General features: G+C 39.2%; 1 protein-coding gene across 1 annotated transcript in view; it reads left to right on the forward strand.

The window, feature by feature from the left end:
- The window catches only part of LOC113576349 (calcium-activated potassium channel subunit alpha-1-like), a 55,622-nt gene that overhangs the window by 17,608 nt on the left and 15,868 nt on the right, over positions 1–22,146 (forward strand). Inside the window, 15 exon segments of the mRNA XM_035533486.1 lie at positions 3,228–3,289; positions 6,781–6,874; positions 7,007–7,118; positions 9,056–9,131; positions 9,572–9,647; positions 10,724–10,894; positions 14,794–14,885; positions 15,678–15,788; positions 16,178–16,283; positions 16,781–16,863; positions 17,008–17,077; positions 18,490–18,645; positions 19,208–19,317; positions 19,401–19,469; positions 19,825–19,938. Coding sequence (XP_035389379.1) covers positions 3,228–3,289; positions 6,781–6,874; positions 7,007–7,118; positions 9,056–9,131; positions 9,572–9,647; positions 10,724–10,894; positions 14,794–14,885; positions 15,678–15,788; positions 16,178–16,283; positions 16,781–16,863; positions 17,008–17,077; positions 18,490–18,645; positions 19,208–19,317; positions 19,401–19,469; positions 19,825–19,938 — 1,502 coding nt within the window.

Below are 22,146 nucleotides of genomic sequence, written 5' to 3' on the forward strand. Positions count from 1 at the left end.
CCACCTTAATCTGGGCTATCATACTCAAGGATTAGATGATTGAAAGTCAGGTATGACTGTTTTAAATCATCACCAACCAGCTCTTTTGGCAACAGTGAGATCATAGTGTGACAGTAGCGACAGCCCAGAGGAAGTGAGAGGCGAGGTCGAGCTAAAGAGCTCTTTATTTTCCATGGTCAAATGAACAAACACTCACGAAATGCACACAAAATTAAGTATTGTAGATATAAGGATCCTGTGGAAGCGATGCATGGGATGTGTCTCAGTCCACGAGGTATTGCAACTGCTTGCCTCTCTTTCCAGAGTCAAGCAGGGACCTTACCCTGTATGCCAGACCACCCCCAATCTCCAGAGGTGGTGGTGGTGGGGGCCCCAAGAAATTGCTTCCCTCCGCGAGGGGACCCACTACCACAAGCTTCAGGACTGGCACATGAAATGCATGGGATGCCCGACTGCCTCCCGGAAGACTGATCTTGTACGTGACGTCGTTAACCCTCCCAGTGATGGCACAGGGACCCTCGCACTTCACGGCCAGCTTTCCGGTAGAGCCTGCCCTGCCGTCCTTTGTGGCTACCCACACTTTTTGTCCTATCACATACTGGGGAGTCTCTCCACGTACCCTATCGGCTTTTTGCTTGTAAGCGGCAACCACCTTGTGCAGATGCTGGTGCGTCTCTGCCCACACTTGTTCACTGCGTTAGCACTACTGTTCCACTGCCGGCTGAGCCGAGGTATGGGAGTTCCAAGGATAGAGTGGCGGTTGGTACCCTAACACACACTCAAATGGGGTTAAACCAGTTCCCGTATGCCGCGGAGAATTCTGCACATATTCTGCCCAGGCAAGGTAAGTACTCCACGTTTCCGTGTGTCATTGGCTATACAGTAAGAGGAACTTACCCATTTCCTGCTTAGCTCTCTCTGCCTGACCGTTGGCCTGGGGATGATAGCCAGATGTCAGGTTGACCGTTATATTCAGCTTTCCTAGTAGTCCCTTCCATACCCATGACGTAAACTGTGCTCCTCTGTTGGAAACGATGTCTTTTGGCAGCCCAAACTGTCTGAAGACATGATGAAACACTAAATCCGCTGTTGCCCAAGCCGTGGGTAGACCTGCCAAGGGAACAAATTGAAACATCTTCAAAAAGCGATCCACTATAGTGAGTATTATGGTATTACCCTCGGATATAGGCAAATCTGAAACGAAGTCCACCGCGAGATGAGACCACGGGCACAGGATGTGGTGTTGCTATGGGCGCAATCCACACATGAAGCCACGAACCTCACCACGTCCTTGTTCAGGGCTGGCCACCAGTAGCGTGCGCCTAGTAACTGGATGGTACATGTGGACCCCGGATGGCCAGTTCCCATTGAGGTATGGGCCCACACGATGAGGGACTCACGAAGTTTGGGTGGCACGTATAGGCGATTGGGCAGACATTGTGCATGAGGGTTAGCAGCTTCAATTCACTTGTCGATCTCCCAGCTTAGCGATGCCAGGAAGCAAGAGGAGGGAAGAACAGGTTCTAAACAAGTCGCTTGCACCTCGGCGTTGTATAGGCGTGAGAGCGCATCTGCTCTCTTGTTCCTCTCCCCTGGTCTATAGGTAACTTGGAAATTGAAGCGTGAAAAGAAGAGCGACCATCGAGCCTGCCTGGAATTCATCCTCTTGGTGTTCTGGAGGTATTTGAGGTTTTTGTGATCAGTGATCACCGTAAAGAGGTGGCGGGCTCCCTCTAGCCAGTGCCTCCACTCCTCGTTTCATGGCTAGTAATTCATGGTCTCCAACTCCATAATTCCGTTCGGCTGGACTCCACCACCGGGAAAAGTAGGCTATGGGGTGCAATTTACCTCCTTTGTCCTATTGTTGCAACAACACAGCTGCCACACCTACATTTGACGTGTCCACTTCCACCACAAAAGGTTTCCGTAGATTGGGTTGTCTTAGCACTGGTGTGGCGGAGAAGGCGTCTTTTAGCTCCTCAAAGGACCTCTCTGCCCCAGGATTCCAGTTCAGTCGTTTGTTCTGACCCCGGAGTAGATTCATGAGGCCGAGCTAGGGTTCTGAAAGACTTAACAAAGCATCTGTAGAGTTTAGCGAACCCCAGGAAACACTGTAAGACTCTACGTGTATGTGGTCTCGGCCAGGCCTTAATTGCTTCTTTCTTACCTGATTGCATATGCACGCTACCTTCTTGAATAACGTAGCCCAGGAAATTTCTCTCTTTCTTGTGGAACTCACATTTTTCCGATTTTGTAATATAGGAAATTCCGCAACAGAGTCTGGAGAATGGTACCAGAATGGTCCAGCACAACAGGAACTAGAGGAAGGGGATGTGGGTACTGTATAAGCATCTTATTGAGGCCCCGATAGTCCACACAGGGTCTTAGACTCCCGTCTTTTTTCTTCACAAAGAAAATGCTGGCTGAACCCAGAGACGTAGAGGGATGGATATATCCCTGTTCTAGGGCCTCCTTTACATACTGTCCCATTGCTTGCTCCTCCTCCAGGGAGAGAGGATAGGCTCAGCTCCTGTGAGGTACTGCCCCCTCCTTCAGCGGAATGGCACAATCCCAGTTGCGATGGGGGGGGGGTGGTCTGTGTGGCTTTGCTGGTACTGAACACCTGTGCCAGATCCTCATAGTCTCTGAGAACCGTGACCTGCTTGTCAGCCTCTGGGCTGTCAAAGGAAGTAGCCTGGAGACACACCCTCCGATGTGGAAAGCATTGCCCCTCGCAAGACAACGGCCACTGGAGGACTGTAGGAAGCGGTTGTAGGTGATTGCGAGGTGGATAATCTTGTTCAGTTCGGTAGCCTCCTGTTTGCAGGCCAACTCTGCTTGCATGTGGAAGGTGTGTCAATTGCATGTTAGCGAACGTTGTCCATGGCTCACTGGGAATGTGGCCCAGAATGGACTGAAATGGATCATTTTTGGCTGAGAGGTTTTGCTGATAATCAGTTTTTACCAAGTAATACCTATAGCAACTGAAGCAGTGTATTTCAGGCCTGATAATATTCCTAACATAACACGTTTCAACAAATTTAAGCATTTTTAAATTTGATTATGAGATGAGCCTGGTGCTGTTGGAATTAGGAATCACACTGAAATGTCCTGTGCAGGGGTAACAGGGGTAACCCAGCCATATCACTGACAGCTTAAATGTTTCTGGAATGTATGCTGTTAGCCATGTAAAGCATTTATCCTGCTCTCTGATTGTTCTCCTGTAGGTGGTGCTAGTGTTCATCCTCAGCATCGGAGGACTGGTCATTTACTTAATCGACTCCTCAGAGTGAGTACTTCTGTTAGCATGATGTGGGTGGAGGGAGGGGTGGGGAGATGGGTGGAGATGTGGTATAGTGCTTGCAAGTGCCCTTTTGAACAGATTTTTATTTTCTTCTTCTTCTTCTTCTTCTTCTTCTTCTTCTTCTTCTTCTTCTCACTCTCAGCAGTCCTGTAGAACTGTCCTAACCTCTATGCTGATGTGCATATATCCCAAGAGCTTTTAAAAGTGATCAACATTAAAAAAAAAACATTAAAATGCAGTGTGTGTGTGTGTGTGTGTGTGTGTGTGTGTGTGTGTGTGTGTGTGTGTGTGTGTGTTACTGGATGTTACATAAACATACCACAAAAGACATTTAGCATCTCCCTATTCCTGTTTTAATGACCTGTTCTGGGATCAGTAGGAGCACAGTTTTCTTAAGTTAACTTGCTCTGCACATGACAGCACTCTCCCTGCACTGACTTATCTTACAGCAGCTAATTTCAAACCCTTAATAAGTGGATGTTTTGGAGCACAATGCATGCTGCAGTACCCCTCCAAGATAATCTTCCTTAGTAAATAAATGACACTGTCTATTAATTTGTTTTATTTGGTTCTTTTTGTCTATTTTTAGTACTTGTCTTACAATTTCATGATGTTTTAGGTCAAACGTATGCAGAAATCCTGAAACTTATTAAGGGTTCACACTTTCATGCACCTCTGGATTTTGATTATGTCACCCAAAGTTAACTCCACTTGTTTCAATCTGTAAGGAAGGCTGAACATTTAGCATGTCCAACATAATGTGACGATAAACACAATATATACATCATGTGGACATATTAGTGTTAAACACATATAAGTTTTGGACACCAGAGTTCACCCAGGCCTGCTCTCTGGGTCCTGCTCAGAGCAAAGAGAGATGGGGCAGATAAGGTTATGATGCTGACTCCACATCTGATGAACAGAGGATGAGAAGCAAAGGACAGGAAACACACAGGATGAACAAAATATGTTGGTTGGGTGACTACAATTACAAAACCTGTTATAGGCGAAGAGAATTTGCAGAAACATGACGACAGAGAGATGTGTCAAAGTCATTATTATTATTATTATTATTATTATTATTATTATTATTATTATTACTACTGTTATTGTAGCTAAATACCCACATCAAAAGAACTAAATATGGTAGCCTACATCTATTCTGTCTGTTGAAAACAGTCTGCTTTTATAGACAGTACTTTCTCAAGCTACAATAACACTGTAAAATGAAGTGCAGATACCTAGTCCAATCTTGTAAGGAAGACATGAATTTCTGATTGTGGACATTAATAATGCGTTATTGCAAACATTAAGGATGCGCCATTGCAAATCAAGTGCAAAGGAACTAAGAGAGTCTGCTTGTGCATGTTGTTTTGAAATGGTCTTGATATTTTATAGACTAATTTTTAGGTCGTTTCAAAATATAATGATAATGCTAAAGAAGGGCAAATTAAATAGAAGTGTTTCCCAATGTCCAGTTCCCCATGACAGCAAAGTGTAAATAATTGACTCAAGACTTTGTTAGAGTTCAACTACTTATTGAACTTCAGTCAAATATAAATAATGCTGTCACATCATAGTTACATTGGAATCCATACAGAATTAGGATATATATTGGTCTACACAGCGATCTGTTTGTTACTTGGAATTAACTCTTCTAGAGTAGGTAACACTGAAAGCTTCCATTACATTATTGACAAGCTTTTAGCAAGTTAAGCAGGCAAACCATGATATTTTCCTCCATTACGAACTCTCAGGGCAGCACTTCAGACATAGTCCTCTTAAAAATCTGAAAAATCTCTGAGCGCTGTCACTGCTTTCTGCCATGTTTTCACTGACACAAAACAAACCAATATCGCATGTTGGGCCTGCACGCTCGTATCTGGGAGACAGGTGCTGACTTTGGTTTATGCTGCATGGTATTTAACATGAGTTTTTCTAACTGCAGCAATCAACAACAGTTTTAATGATAAAATAAATAAATATTTTTATAAAATATAAAAATATAAATGTAAAAACTGTTGGGACTTGTGCTATGAACCCAGTAATAATTTCAGAAGAATGATGAAGCTACCTGCCTTTACTTTCTCTTCATTAAAATTAGAAAATTAATTGAGTCAGAAAATAAGATAATTAAACCACCCTGATTGAACTGGATGGTGATAGAGCAGGCAGCCAGGCTGTATAGCTGGGTGTTTCATGTCTTTTGCATCTTCCTCTCTGGAATGACTGGCCTTAGCGTGTCTCTGCTGCCCAGAGGAGTACACCTGGCTTTGTTTAGAACAGAAAGGTCCACAGAGCCTGATCTCAATACACGTCAACTGTCACTCAAGTGCAGACAATGTATTTTTTATAGTCTAAAGTGCTGGCAAGGAGGAGTTGGTGTCTGAAATTACTTTGGTCATACATTTTAGCCTGTGTTCATTATTTATGATGAGTGTCTTATATGGCTGGAGCTCATTTACAATGTTTCTGTTTGCATCAGCAGTGTGTGCAGTAAGGCAGCGTGTGCGCTCTATTCACAGGAAACCTATCAGTCATCAGCACGGAACCAAACACTGTGCCAGATCTGCTTCAGACACAAGTTATTCTTTGACTGTAATGAAATTCAGTCACTTAACTGCTTTTATGTTTGCTGCATTTCTAATATGTTCTAGAGTTTCTTGGTAATCATAACATAGGTATTCTGTTTCTCTTGGCAAAACAGGTGATATGATGGATGTTACTGTCTGTGAATTTAAAATAATCTGCCTAAAGGTATACTATGTTATGTGCATAGGATTCAACTGGCTTATTGCTGGTCAAATGACTGGCTGTGTAAATAGGAAGTAGCATCCTGTCATCATGGCACCTGTAGAAAGGAAATGTGAAAATGGACCACTGTGAACCTTAACAAATTATTGCTGTTCATTAATACTTAATTTTTCAGGTTTTTTTATTATTCATTTTGCTTAGTGTACTTTACTTCATATTATCTGACAACTCCGACCTACAAATGACAGTTTTCTTTTTTTTAACTCCATGTTTTTTGTTTTTTTTTATGGTGTTTTGGGATGTTGTCAGAAATTACTGTCTTCGTCAGTATGAAGGTTTTATTTGTTTGCCCTTTTGTTTCAGTGTCTACCAGGGAGCATGGAGAACTGTGACTCTGCACTTCTAGCATGCTCTTAACCCTTAACTTTAAACACTTGACCTACTGTTGGCACAGCCCTCATCACCCACCGTCACTTTTACATCACTGACAATATTACAGAAAAACCTAATTTAATCACTAATTAGCAACCTTATCAGTGAATGGCTTTTTCAGGAATTTCCAATTTTTCAAATAATGAATACTTTCTCTTTTCCAGTTTCCACAGTCTAATCTCCCATTAAAAATACCATGTATTCTGCCTCAGATAGCTACATGATATTGTTGACTAGTGATTCTACTAAAATTTGAATATCTTCAGTTATGTGAATTCCTCTTTGAACAGTCCTATAGAATCCTGCCCGGACTTCCGCACTGACTTCACCTTGCAGGTCGACATGGTGTTCAACATCTTCTTCCTGGTGTACTTTGGCCTGCGCGTAAGGAACCTTCACATTAAAAATATGCAAAATCTCAGTAAAAGATCCTATGAGATTCATATGACTTCACATCTCTTAGATACAAAGTAATAATGTTTATTTATATATATTGTTCTCCATTTCTCTGTTCAGTTCATTGCCGCTAATGACAAACTAAAGTTCTGGTTGGATTTGAATTCAATTGTGGACTTCTTCACTGTGCCACCAGTATTTCTGTCTATGTACCTGAACAGGAGTTGGCTGGGTAAGTGTTGATCTTGAGAATTCATGAGCTCAGAACATCTTTTTTTTATTGAGGAGAGATTTAGACAAAACAATAACAAGGAGGGCATACAATAACAATGAATATTGTCAAAAACTCAAATCTAAAAGCCCTGATTTACAGACCTCAATTTTTTTTTACCTTAGAACCCTTTCCATAGCCCAAAACATAGCTCACATTTATACACGTAGCCCCCCCCAAATAGGCACCAACATCATTTAAAAAAAAGAAGTAGCTGGCATCATCTGTAATGAAGTAAAAAAAAAAAAAGGAATTCCACTTGGCATACAATGCATCATTGTTACCCTTTAAAGTGAATCTTATCTTCTCCAGTCTAAGGAAATACATAACATCTTGAAGAGACTGAAGGTGGTTTTGTAGATTTCGCTCAGAGCATCTTAACACTGGCCCAGGGTCAGATGTTAGCCCCATAAACTCTCATTCATTACAAAAGGCAAAACTGGTTGTCATACATAACTGTTTCTGGCTGAGCATTCTTGCTCTTAGTGGTTGGATATATGTGAATAATAGAAGTGCTATTCAGAGGAGCTCGGCATCCAGGAAAAACTAGCCTGAATCACCACCTAGTGGACAGTCCAGTTATGGAACAAAAAATAAAGATTGTTGATCTCCGTCTTTGGATGACTTAGCAAGTAGACTTATGCATTTGTAGAAATACAAATGCTGTAATTTTTTTGTTTATTTTTTTAGATTTTATTTTGATATAGCTATATTGAGGTTTGGTTAAGCATGGAGGATAAAAGTTCTATTGTGAAACATATATGCAGTTATTTGTTATTGATACATCATTCATTCAGTCATCATTCCTTTAACAAGCTGGTTTATCAGTATATGTTGAACTTGGAGAAACCATCTCCTTTGCTCAGCTCATTGCATGTGTGTGTGTGCGTGTGAGAGAGACAGAGAGAAATCTGTTCTTGTCTCTGTCAATTGCTCATACATTTATTAAGTCACTATCACTGTAAACGGACTAACTCTACAGTGGGAGGATTTGCACTACTGCAGATGTATCTTAATGGGAATTACAGAGAGACTCACTGGAAATGTTCCTTTAGTTCCCTTGTGCATGCCAGTCACCTCAAGTGTCTTTGTATCTGCATGATGTAGCTCTCAGAATTTTCTTATCCGTATTATTCCTTAACATACCATTACTGCACTGATAGGTGTGTGTGTGAGTGTGTGTGTGTGTGTGCGCATGTGTAAAGCTGGCTGGAGGTTTCTATTAATCTTCTTGGATTTGGTTAATCATTTCTGATGGCCCTCCTTTGTAATAGTGACAAACTAACAGTGAGATTTACATTCACCTCAGACCGTTGGAAAGAAACAAACATTAAAATCATAAGCCAACTCCAGACTCCCTCCCATTCTCACCCGCCAGCTGATCTGGTTGTGTGTGTGTTTGCATGCATATGCATGTGTTTTATATTAGTCAGCCTTCATTGTATTGAGTGCTTCAGAATTCCTTCTCAAGGGGTCTAGTTAGCAGTTTAACTGAAAGACAGACCAGTCTCATGAAATGACTTCTGGGCGCACTGAAAATTGCTTTACACACACGCTGCTACACACATGCACACAATCCTAGTTAAACTATGTTTACGCACCAGTGAATGAATGAACGTGCATGTGTGTGTATATGCAAGTGTAAGTTATCATATGCAAATGTAAGTAGTAGATTATTTATGTGAAAATGTTTCATAGGTATGTGCAAGTAGTGTGCAAGTGTTCAACTGCTTTCACCTTAAGCGGCCCCTCATAGTGCACTGAATTTGTGAGATATATCTTCTAGAAACTTCCTTATCCAGTGTGGGAGCTAATAGTGCTTTGCTACATGACGGCTGAGTTTGTTCTTCCTGTTTCTTTTTCTTGTTTGTTTGTTTTTTTTTTCCCTTTCCATGCAGGATTGCGTTTTTTAAGAGCTTTAAGATTGATACAAATTTCTGAAATTTTACAGTTTTTAAATATTTTACAAACCAGGTAAGTGCATATTTTGCTTGGTTTTGCACATACTATATAAACACGTCTGGAATTAAGTGCCTCTTTCTCATAGTATCTGAGCAACACATTAGTATTTATTTATATTAGTTAAAATGACATTTATTTCAAGCAAGTGGTTACAGAGCATGATGTAAGTTTATTGGTCAATTGGTCTATATATATATATATATATATATATATGTATGTGTGTGTGTGTGTGTGTGTGTGTGTGTGTGTGTGTGTGTGTATATAACAGAATGAGGTCTTTCATCAGCTGTGCAAACAAATATATATTAAATATATATGCAAACAAATATATATATATATATATATATATATATATATATATAAAATCTCTTTGGAGACCTTCTCTCTGTGTGATGTAACAGATGAATTTTTAGGGAATATTCACTTATCTACCTGAAATTTGTTTTCTGCAGCGATTCCATAAAGTTGGTGAACTTGTGCTCAGTCTTCTTAAGCACATGGCTAACTGGTGCAGGCTTTATACACTTGGTAAGTTCACAACCCCAACATGTTAGTCAAGAGAAAATAGTGCAGCTTTTGCCAGTTATTCAAAATTTCCCCACTGTCCCAAGAAGAAACTCAAATATACAGTGCATGCACATGTGATGGTATGTAATTGAATATAAAACTATAAAACAAACATATCAATGTAGGTAAAATTAAAATAAGTGTTAATAATAATAATAGATTTGATTTATGTAGTGCCTTTCACAAAAACCCAAGGTTGTTTTACAAAAAAAGAAAGTAAGCACAAAAGCAAAATAATACTAAAATACAAAATAAGCCAGACAAAAACCAATCAGGAGTGGTGGTAGATGGTGAGTGGACTTATTGAGAGAAGACTTATTGAGAGAAGAGTAGAAAAAGAAGAGCATGAGCAAACAGGTGTAGGAAGGGAGTTTCAGTTTCAGTTTCCCATGATGGACACCCTAAACCTGCAGACAGTAAGGACACCTGTATGAGAGGACCTTAATGTGTGAGATGGAATGTATCATTGGAGTAATTCTACAGTATATGAGGGTGCCATGAAGGACATGAAGTCCTTTAAAAGTTAGTAGGAGAATTTTATATTGGATGCATCTCCTCTTGGGTAAGCAGTGTAGCTGATGGGAGTGCTATGCACAGATTTCTTAGTGGGGACCAGGACTAGCTCCAGCATTTTGCATACACTGAAAGGGCAGAGAGATTTAGAGGGCAAAACACAGAAAAGTGAATTACAGTAATCTAACCTAGAGGTAATGAATGCATGAACTTGGATCTTGGAGTCTTTAAGAGAGAGCATCAATCAAAGGCAGACAATATTATGAAGATATGCAGACTTATCTGGTGATTTGCAGTTCAAATGACAGACAAGGTAGGGGGACTAGCATGACTGTCGCCATCAATGAGTATAGAATTGGAATGATATCATCAAGGGGCAGGATGTAAATGATAAAAAACAAGGAACCAAGAAGCAGTGTCTTCCCTGTGCAAATTGGTGCCAATCAGTCAGATGAGTTAAACCAGGACAAAACAGTGCCTGTAAAACCAATATTTATAATCAAAGTGTTTATTTTATGTTCCAGGTGGAAAACTCAGGGGATCCTTGGGAAAACTTTGAAAATTCCCAGTCACTTAGCTACTGGGAATGTGTGTATCTGATCATGGTTACAATGTCCACAGTGGGATATGGCGATCTCTATGCTCAAACGGACCTTGGACGCATTTTCATGGTGTTTTTCATCCTCGGTGGTTTGGTAAAACAATTTTTTTTGTCCTTCTTGCTTTTAAGTCCTATGGTCACTGTAATCACATCCTTAGCCATTGTATGCTTGAATGCTGGAGCTAGATGCAGATTCTACGTCATGTGATTCCAGCATCAATCAAGACTCACGCTGGCCAGTGAATACCTCTGAGAGCTGCTTCCCGTGTTTTATATATTGTGTGTTATGGTGCTCAGTAACAGCTCCTCCAAAATAATATTTTTGTACCAACAGAATATTGCAGTTTTTTAAATTTTGATTTTGTGTATGTTAATCAGAACCATCAGTGTATAGATTTGCCTTTTTATTTCAGAATCAACTACACATCTACATGTCCCACCCTAGTTTTACTTTCCTAAACTTCACCAAGCTTTACAAAGGATTAATGTATGATAACATGGTCCTATTTGTCAGTCTGCACTCTAGCTAGAGAAATCCCAACAGATTAATTTTAGCTTTAAAATATTTATTTGTTAAATTGAGAACTATAATAACAATGCTTATAACTGAGTTTTGGTCCAGTGACATTTCTTATTTTTATCGCTACCCCTTGTTTTCGAGCATCATCTTACTCCTTGGATATGAGTTATATTACAAGGGATAGTACAATCTTCCCCTATGAAATGGAACAACCCTTCAAGAACCCAATATGTCATCATTAGTTGTAGTGATGACTTATGTAAACAGACTTAATAGGTTTTTGCCAGCTGTTACCTTTTGCAATTCATTGTAGTTGTTCACAACTCCAGTTTCACAAATCATTCAGTCACTAAATAAAAAAGAACATTGCTTTATTACCAGGGCTACTTGCAGTGCTCTGTAACCCTGCTAGTCTGCGGAATTGTGGAAATTTACCCCCAAAAAATGGTGTATTCATTGTGGGATTTCTGGCAAAGGGTTGCATGTAGATGGCTGAAAATCAATAAGCAGGTACTTATATTAGTCCTAAGACGTTTTATGTTGATGGATGTAGAGGGTGCAGGTGTAGGAACCAGATAAGTGTTATGAGGCTGTGTCACAGGTGAGGGAAAAGACTTAACTCATCTAATTTGATTAACAATCACTAAAGCTAATAATGATACCATAACATATGAGGGAAATGTCAGCTCTTGCGACTCACGGGCATTGGACCCTGTCTGGAGATGCCTGAGTATGTTCCATTGGATCATCCAGACAGTGTGGAGAGTGCAAGGAAGCATCCATTTGACTTCGGGTGTCAGGCCAGCATGCCAGATGTTAAGATCAGTCTTCATCGAACTGCCTGAATGGTGGTGAGAGCATCATCCTTTCTTTGAAATTACCCAGTGACTCTGAAACAGTCCTGTGTTCTTGGGATATAATGGCGATGAGAAGACCTGGGTTCTTAAACTGAGGAATTGTACCTGTAATCTGGCTCTAGTGAGAGTTACTTAGGCTTTCCGAAATTATAGTGTTTCTTTACCTGCAGTGTATTGGAATGCCAGTCTCGACCAGATGGTTGTGTTTAAGAGCCACGATGGGTCAATTCAGTTGAATACACACTAATGAAAATAAATTAACAAGTTAATAACAAAAGAAACAGACAGCCAATTAAAATATGACAACCCAGTATTTCTAGCTGCTTATCGAGAGGTTATTGACTTGTTTGAGAAATGGGGAAAACACCTTTGTCTGCCGAAGCTTAGTGGGGGGCCCTCCCTTCTTTGTTTCAGTCACAGTTCGTACCTCTGACCCAACTGGACTGTTCAACTCAACAGACTCCACTCCTCACCTCTCAACTTTTCCCAACTTATCAACCCAACTGATGGGGTAGGATTCGGTAGATATCTTTTGGAAGAAACCAAAATCCTTTGGTTTCTAGACATTACAAACTACTAACTTTAATATATTTTCTAAGTGGTTCATATAGGATTTCTGGTAAACACAACCAGGAGTAAGCAACAATTTGTTTACAATATTCATGAGGTTAAGCAACATACAGATGTGGTAATATGAGTGAATAATACAAATGAATGAAGGACAAGTAATGAACAGAATAACTTGTAAAATAACAGGAGCACACATCACAATTCTGTAATTATATTAAAACCACCATACATTATTGGTTGATTATTTGACATCATAGTAGATTAAATTAAGTTGTTACTTTGTGGGACGAGAAATTTGAGTACTACCATATTGGAATTTATAGTCTTCCTTACTATACCCAGGCTGTTTTCAGCTTTTCACCTTACCATCAGTTTATGACCCTTAGAGAGAAGGGGGTTGAGGGTTAGTAGCCAGGACATTTTGATAGCTGGGCCATTTACGTAAGGTGGTCTCAAACCCATGTCAGATGGGTGATGATACCAACAGCCTACTGGGTGAGCAACCACACTCTAACAATGGTGGGCCCGTGTGCTGAACAGTTAGAGCTTGGGTCAGGTAAAACAAAAGGAAAAACTACACACCATGCCGAGCGTGGAAAAAAGGGAGAACAAAGGACGCCAGGGGAAGAAATGGCAACCCCGACGCACTGGGGAAAACTCAAACTAAAACTTCCCAAACAAAACCAGAAAACGGGGATTAACTTGAATGGCTGAAGGAAGCCTCCAGGGAGAGACAGACTTGAGAGGAAAAACTGGAGAGAGGAGGGAATGTGTAAAAACACAGACACCCTCACATCACAGAAGTAAGGTGTAGCACAAGAGCTCACAGACCTCAATACCTTAAGTTACCAGCTATGAGCTTGGCTCAGACCTTTGGCAAAGACGCAGCACTGAATGACTGGTTCACTGGGCTTATATAAGGTCTAGCCCATCTGTTGGGTGTTAAGCCTGATTAGTGGTGTGGTTGACTCGAGGCCTCCCTCTGGTGGCCGGAAGGGGCCTCAGCCTGGTGCCAACCCTTACAATTTACGGCTTTGTTGCTAATCCTCAAGGCACCAGCATGTCTTAGGTCTGGTCTGTGGCCCGGGGGTGAAAGAGAGCCCCCCTTTTGACCATCATAGGAGTAATTTTTAATCTATCTTCACTACACTTATGAAGACAACAACCATAAAACACTGAAACAACATTAACCTAAGATAAAGGTTATAATTTATCTTTATTAACAGAGAATAAACTAAGTATTGTATTTTAATATTTTCTGATTTTTTTTTTACAATTGTATTGTATTTTCCATGTAGGCCTAACACTTCACACTACTCCTCTATTGCAACAAGAGGTACATCCTACCACTAGATGTGAATGTGCAAAAAGGAGGGGTAAGGTTAAGTGGTAGGGGAAAGGTGTGAAATTGGATTGGGCCTTCGTTTGGAATGGATAGCTGAGTTTTTGTTGGTTGTTTTTGAATGGGTATCATTTTTGTGCAACTATGTCAAATCAGGCAGTGCTATCCACTCAGCCCTTTGCTTGTTGGATTAAACATGGCTGTTGAGGTGTACTGCTCCTGTGCATTATGGCATTACTCTGCATTACTTAATCATCTGAGGCTCTTCCACCTCCCCTAAAACTGGGGGATTTGATGAACACATATGCATGCTTTTTTTTTTTTTTTTTCCAAAATATTCCATTCAACTCAAAACCCACAAGATTAATGCAAACATGTTACCTATTCTACCCTAATTTTGCAGTTAAAAAAACATTTAAACTATTTTATAATTCTTTTCTCCTATTTTATAAATATCCTCTGTGGCTGAATTCTTCTCAAGCTTCTCTTATCTGTTTTTAGTTTTTTCCTTGGTCTCCTGTCCTTTTCTCAGGCCATGTTTGCCTTCTACATCACTGAAATAATTCATAGGAAACTGAAAGAAATATGGTGGTTCCTATAGATCATTAAATTGGAGAAAGTAAGTATGGTGTGTGACTGTTCTGTCCTGACTGCTACAAAACCCCACCTGCATGCCTCTGTGTCTCTGTGTCTTGTGCATGTAGGCCATGTTTGCTCACTATGTGCCAGAAATAGCTGCTCTCATCCTTAATCGGCAGAAATATGGAGGGAGTTATGACTTAACCCCAGGCAAAAAGTAAGTCATGCTAACTGGACAAACGTTTTCTAGTTGACTGTGAGACGCTGGATAGGGAACTGATTTCAGAGGAAGAAGACAGCCTCTTCCCTCTGAATGCTGAGATTCTGATTTAGATTTTTGCAGTAGCATCACTCTGTGTCTGAGGGTCTTGGTGAAATTACACAAGTCATTTCATTGCTTATTGTGTATTGTGTAAGCCACCAATGTTTGAAAAGTTGCATTTGACATGAAACTTGAGCTTCTGTGTTTATCTGTGGCTCTTAGCACTATAAAGTATGTCTGCTTTAAAATTATTTTTATTTGCTTTTGTAGTCATCTATTGATGAAATTATGTATTATGCTTTCCATTAAGGTATACAATTAGTGGCACCATTGATAAGGATGAACAAGGATACAGGGCCAAACATTCAGCACAGAATAAAATGCAAATACAATTTATAACAAACAGTCAGTCATGTAGGCAGATTTAATGTTTTAAGTGTAATAGCAGTCTGTGTATAAAGGCAGATGGTTTTCCATTCTTTTATGAGTGTTTTACACCTACAGCTGTAAATGCTTTTATTTTTGTTTAAAGGTTTGGATTTTTTTTTATGATCACAATAGAAGTGGGTGTTATTTTTATTATTATTTTAATTTTTTTATTGCCATATACTTTTATTCTAAGGTACTCCAGGTGAGTCACTGGAGTAATTGAACTTTATATGACCCATGGTGCTATCTATTTTTTGTAAACGGGTTCGTGCTGTTTACAATAGTTTGCCACATGACAACATGAATTTTGTCTCCCAGGCATATTGTGGTGTGTGGTAACATTACTCTGGAAAGTGTTTCCAACTTCCTGAAAGACTTTCTCCATGAGGACAGGGATGATGTCAATGTAGAAATTGTTTTTCTTCATCAGTAAGTACTGTGCAGATGTGTAAAAGAAAAATTAAATAGAAAAATAGAAATAGAAAAATAAAAATATTTAAAAAATCTTAGTATGATGGTGATAACACATACTATGACAGCACAAGAGGTGTTATATTTTTTATAAACTGTAAATTGTATGAGTTGTAAATGCTATGCCTTTGCAACATAAACCAAAGCACACTCAGTTTAAATTCTGAAACAATTACCTGGCAGCATAGTTGTTCTTGTAATGTGTTACTATAGAGGCTAGAAGAGGAGAATAACTAGTCTTTGTCATTGCTGTGAGCACTGTGATTAGACCTTGACTGCATTACTGTAATCAGACACATCTGTATTAATTTGTGTCCCTATTTTCAGTACTCTGTTGTGTGTTACAGTACTGAGCCCAATCTTGAACTGGAAGCCTTATTCAAACGCCACTTCACTCAGGTGGTGTTCTTCCAGGGTTCCATCCAAAATCCTTTTGATCTTGCTCGAGTCAAGGTACGGTCTGCTTCTTACAGTATAGGTTTTACTGTTGTTCAGTTGTTAGAAATTGGATTCTACACAAAACTTTGTTTAATTGCATATTTTAAATTTCTCCAAGCAAAATCATATAACCTGATGCTTATAAAAGAGAAACTTATCAAATATATTTTTCTTCAAGTTCACTGTCTCTGTTTCTAGTCTGTTATTAAGTCTCTGTCCATCTGCAATACAGCCAGTTTGTGTCTTCTCCCATGTTTATAAAGCCAATGAATGTTCAGGTAGCTCATCACTTACTGAAGATTTGCTCAAGGCATTTGTGTGTTTAGGGCAGACCACTAAGCAGTTTGATTTTGACATTCATTTGGAAACGTGACAGGTTAAAGAAAATAGCAACTCATTCAGCTCAGTAAGAAGACCCACAGTTTTGGGTATTTGGCCATAGTGAGCATGTAGCACAGCTGGGATCAAATGTTTAAAGCTACTTCATGTCTCTTTGTTGCATACTGTTGTAGATTGAACTAGCAGATGCCTGTTTGATTATAGCTAATAAATACTCTTCAGACCCTGATGCAGAGGATGCATCCAATATCATGAGGTAAGAGATACCTAGCTGTTTTAAATAATCTAGATTTGAGTTGGTATTTGGGTGTCTCATAGCAGAATAAAATCTCCAACAAAGAGATGCTGGCCAATCTCTTGTGTGACTTTTACTACTGACTTTCCATGTGTATTGCTCTAGAGTGATCTCCATCAAGAACTACAATTCAAACATACGTATCATCACCCAGATGCTACAGTATCACAATAAGGTGAGCATGTTGCATTACAAGGGTGCTCACACAGAAGATAGTGAGTACTGGACTGTTCCAAGACAGTTGTAACCTAAAACATGTTTTCAGACAGCACTAAACACTGACATATTGAAGAAAGGTTTTTCACCATACATTTGTTTCCACTTTGTGAAATATCAGGCTTGATTTTTGTCTACAAAACAGTGTAACACTGCAAGGTAAGAGGCAGGAAGCACTCTCTGAGAAGAGTGACATTTATCAAGGGCAAATCCATAATCAAGGTCAAAAGAATGGTCCAGGGTTGACTATCCAGCAGAGTCTGAACAAGAATCAAGAATACATAGTGAATGTAGGAAACAAACGGCCAAACACAGAGAAATCAGAGTAAAAACTAAACAGGATAACGGAACAAATCAAACAAAACAGGATAACCACAAAACACACAGATGCCTAATGTAGAACATAAGGTTAGTACAAGGACCAGCAACAAGGCAAAAGAAACACAGAGCTTAAATACGCTTAAATAAGTAGGGCAGTGGTAACTCAGTGGTACTCTACTTGTAATTGCTACTGTAGGGTTCCTGAGCAAGGCCCTTAACCCTCAATTGCTTGAGTTGAATACAGTCATAATTGTAAGTCACTTTGGATAAAAACATCAGCTAAACGCCAGAAATGTTAATGTAAAATATACAAACAACGTGGACTAAAGAGACTCAGGTGTAACCAATAAGGAGCGGAGAAAACGAAACTATGAACCAAACCCAGAACAGAATGGAAAAAAATAACATGTATCAGGTAACCAAGGGAAGCACAACACTAATGGAGGGGAATTATGACATGTTTGTTTTAGTCACCTTCTAGCCTTCAGAAATGCTCTGGACTGCATGTTCTGGACTGCAGTTTGCTGGGTATTTTTAGGTGGTAGGCCATTCTCAACCCATCAGTGACTTGTGGTCAGAAACTGACCAGTGATGAATGGGACAGAGGATGGCTGAAAAACTGTTAATGGAAACAGTTTGTAGACCAACAACACTCATTATGTGTGATACTGTAAGATACCTAAAGAAGTGGAGAGTGAAAATAGGTTTAAGTGTTCACAATGAATGTTTAACTTTCAGCTCTACAAAACACAACCATAATTAATATATTTTATGTTTTTTGTCATATTTTTTTCAACCAATGTTTAGATAGATAAGTAGTAATTAAACCCAGTGTATCTGCATGTACAAGTATTACTTCTAGGGAAGGGGGCAATAATAATATGAAAGTTTTCAGGTCAAGCAGCTTGTGTGTGTGTGTGTGTGTGTGCGCGCGCACACACGCACGCATGGGTAGGAAGCTGAATCTGTGTGTAGACATGGTCATACACGTTTGTCCACATGATATGTGCATATGTGTGTAGCTGGTGCTAAGTGCATCTCTGGTCCCAGGCTCACCTGCTAAACATCCCCAGCTGGAACTGGAGGGAGGGTGATGATGCGATCTGTCTGGCTGAGCTGAAGCTGGGCTTCATTGCCCAGAGCTGCCTGGCCCAGGGCCTCTCTACCATGCTGGCCAACCTCTTCTCCATGAGGTCCTCCATTCAGGTATCTCCTCCTGAGGTCTGGCAAAATGTTGCCCATTGGGAGTGTTTTTATGCTCAGAGGGTGTGCTGTGTGCTGAATTGGGTGTGTGGCCATTGACATAGTCTAGGTCAGAACCAGTGACTGTATGTGATGGATATACAGGCTCCATTCATAGCTTCATCACATAGCTAGCTTTGGATCAGTTGCTTTCAAAGATTTTTTTTCTAAGCTGTCTCATCTAAGGTATGATTGTAAAAAGCCTGTGCTGCTGAGTCCTCCTTTACAAACAAATCAAAGCAGTTTAGTGCAGACATGTAAATGTTCAGTAATGTTCAGTTTTTAAAGATGCTGTATTTGTGTTGGTGTAATGGATCATATAGATCTACCACTGAAGAGGCTTAAATGTTCATAGTGTGAATTGTTTACTACCTTTAATACACTTGAAGAATGCTCCAGACAGTGGGGGGGAGGGGTGATGTGGGTGGACTCAGATTTAGGAAAACATAAATCAATTAGGATGCTATTGTCAAAAACTCAATATTACATAATGTACTAAATGAATGTAAGCTTTGCTCTTTATCAGATTGAAGAGGAGATATGGCAGAAGTATTATTTGGAAGGAGTATCCCAAGAAATGTACACAGATTATTTGTCTAGTTCCTTTGTGGGTTTATCATTCCCTGAGGTTTGTGAGTAAGTATTCTATTCAATTCTGTTATACAAAACATCTAGACATCACATTCCCTTTAGAAATGCTCACTGTGGTTTCCTTGCAGGCTGTGCTTTGTGAAACTAAATCTCTTGCTGATAGCCATTGAGTTCAAGTCTCATGAGAGAAACATAAAGTGAGTGAACTTGCTCTTTTTTAATGTGTGTTTGTGTATGTGTGTGTGTGTATTTATTGATTTTAGTGTAGTTATCTGATTTATAGTACATGTTTCCTTTGAGGTTGATCATGCCATGATGTGAATATCATCTGCTGTGTGTCACCTGCTAAATTCCCTTGAATTTTTTACTGTGAAATGAAGTCTGAAATTAAGGGTATCTAAATGATCTCCCTACCAACTACACTGATCCTCTAAGATGATCCTGGGGATGTTGAAAATGCAAAGTACTAAAATACTCATATGTCAAATTTACATGCATGCAACGCAAAAAGTAATCCAAATCTTGCAGTGATGGTTGGTTTCTCTAAAATAGTATTTGTGTGTCCTGTGTGCGTTGCAGTATGATGATTAATCCAGGAAGACATGTGAAGTTGCAAGAGAAGACACTGGGTATCTTCATCGCTGGTGATGCCAAAGAAGTGAAGAGGTACACAGACAGACAGAAACAAAAGAGAGAGAGAGAGAGAGAGAGAGAGAGAGAGAGAGAGAGAGAGAGAGAATGGAGAAAAAGAGAGAGACCAAAATAGTCAATGGTACAGATGGTATTTTAAGTAAAATGTTTAAAAAAACAAACAAAAAAAACACAGCCTAAACTGAGAGTCCTAAAGCTTTTTTGCTGGTTTCAAATATACACTCCAGAGTATAGAGTGAAAGGCTCATATTCAGAGACTGGTGGTATTAGTGGGGCTAACCACTTGCTGTTTTCAACTAATTAAAAAATCAGAATAATATATCCTATTTTTGCCATCCACAGTGTCTTGGTTGCTGTTGAGAAATGCCTTGAAGTTTATTTTAGACTTATGTAAACGTAAGAACAATATTACCACCTAAAGCCCATAAGAAAAATATGAATTGACTAAGATGGGCTGATTTGCTCTAGCCCCAAGCTGTAGATTTACACAGCTGGCAAGTGTTATTACCCTTTGATTAGATATCCATTTGGGTTCATTTTTTTCTTTGATTGTTTTATTTAGTTGATGTTTAAAAAACTTGATAAAATCTACACATTTATGGAAGATAACTGAAAAAACAATTTTTTTTAAAAATGCATCACCCTTGAGTCCTCTATGTTAAAAATTACATCCTTTTGTCAGATAAAGACGTACTTCATGATAATTGGCTTCATAAAGAATTATACATTTTCCAATGGTAAAAAGATACTCTAAGCAAAAATCTGGTTTGTGGTTATGTGTGATGATGGCTTGGAGGAATGAAGATTGAAGGAATGAAGATACTTTATTCTCCATTAGCAAGGATAAAAACAGAGCACAGTGGTTGGCTGGTTAAAAATATAAAAGGAAAGCAAACTTGCTGGCAGTAATGACTTGAAACATAGACACACTGAAGAGTAGATTACAACTCGGTGCGTAATATTTGCAATGTGCAACACTGGAGGAGAGTACCTGTGTGCTTTAAATAGAGGAGAAGATAAACAATGCTTGTGTTCAATAATCAGGTGATTGGCAGTGGGGCAGGTGCAGTGTGAATGTGTGTGTGTGTGTGTGTGTGTGTGTCTCAGGCTGCGTGAGAGGTGCCCCATGACATAAACATCAAGACCACATTTTCTACAAAAGGAATATTCAGATAAATTCACTAACTGGATTGCATTTCCTCTAAACATTTGGGATATAACCCAGAGTTTACAGCAATTGTTATGAATGGTAGATTTAAACAGTGGAGAATTATGGGTATTACCTCATACTACATAATTTTTTCAAATATCTGCTTAAACACCTTTCAACATCTCACAGAAACATATAATTTGGGGAAATAAGACTTCTTTAGATACCTTCAATTGAGACAATATTTTGATATGATATTAAAACATTTGGAGAGAAAAGGCTGTGCCTGAATAGGATATTCATACAAAGGTGTGGTTCATACAAAGGTAACATTAATAGAGAAGTCATTTCCAGACTTTACTCATCTACAACTGGAAAGAAGTCTCTCTACATTATAAATCAAGATGAGAGAAAGAACCTAAAATAAAATTATCAGAAGAAAACAGGTCAAATATATGTAGGACACTCTACCACATCAATTTCAAGATTGTGGAGGGAACTTACCTGGGAAAAATACTTTAAAAATAAATTGATTTAAAAAAATCATTACCAATATTAAAAGAATGCAGGGAGACAGTGTGGTAAGATGTGTGCCATACATTTTCAAATTTTTTAGGAAGTGTCCTATTATTACTTCCTTTTGGGTAGATGTGGAAATGGAGATCAAATGAGATCAATAACTAGCTTAGAGCCTTGTTTCAACGTCATTGTACTGTATAAGGGAAACCTGCCATCTGGATTGACAAAGCAGGACAGATATGTGTTACAAATATTATTAGCAGGTAGTACAAAGCCAATCACTAGGAATTGGTTGAAGAAAGAATCTCCAATGATCCTTGAATTGATAGAAATAGTTCAAAAAATCTGTCATATATGATTTGACTTTTTCATTCAGACATGTCACTGAAAAATTCGACAATTACTGGAAAAAACTGGAAAAATAATTATTTGAATCAATAATAAATTATAGATTTTTTGTTTGTTTGTGTTGTTGGCAAAATGTGGATTTATAAACAGCTTGACTCAGAAGGGTAAGACAGGTCCTGCACTGTTTAACATAGACATTAATAAAC

The sequence above is a fragment of the Electrophorus electricus genome, chromosome 14, assembly GCF_013358815.1.
Source record: "Electrophorus electricus isolate fEleEle1 chromosome 14, fEleEle1.pri, whole genome shotgun sequence".
NCBI classification, from domain to species: domain Eukaryota; kingdom Metazoa; phylum Chordata; class Actinopteri; order Gymnotiformes; family Gymnotidae; genus Electrophorus; species Electrophorus electricus.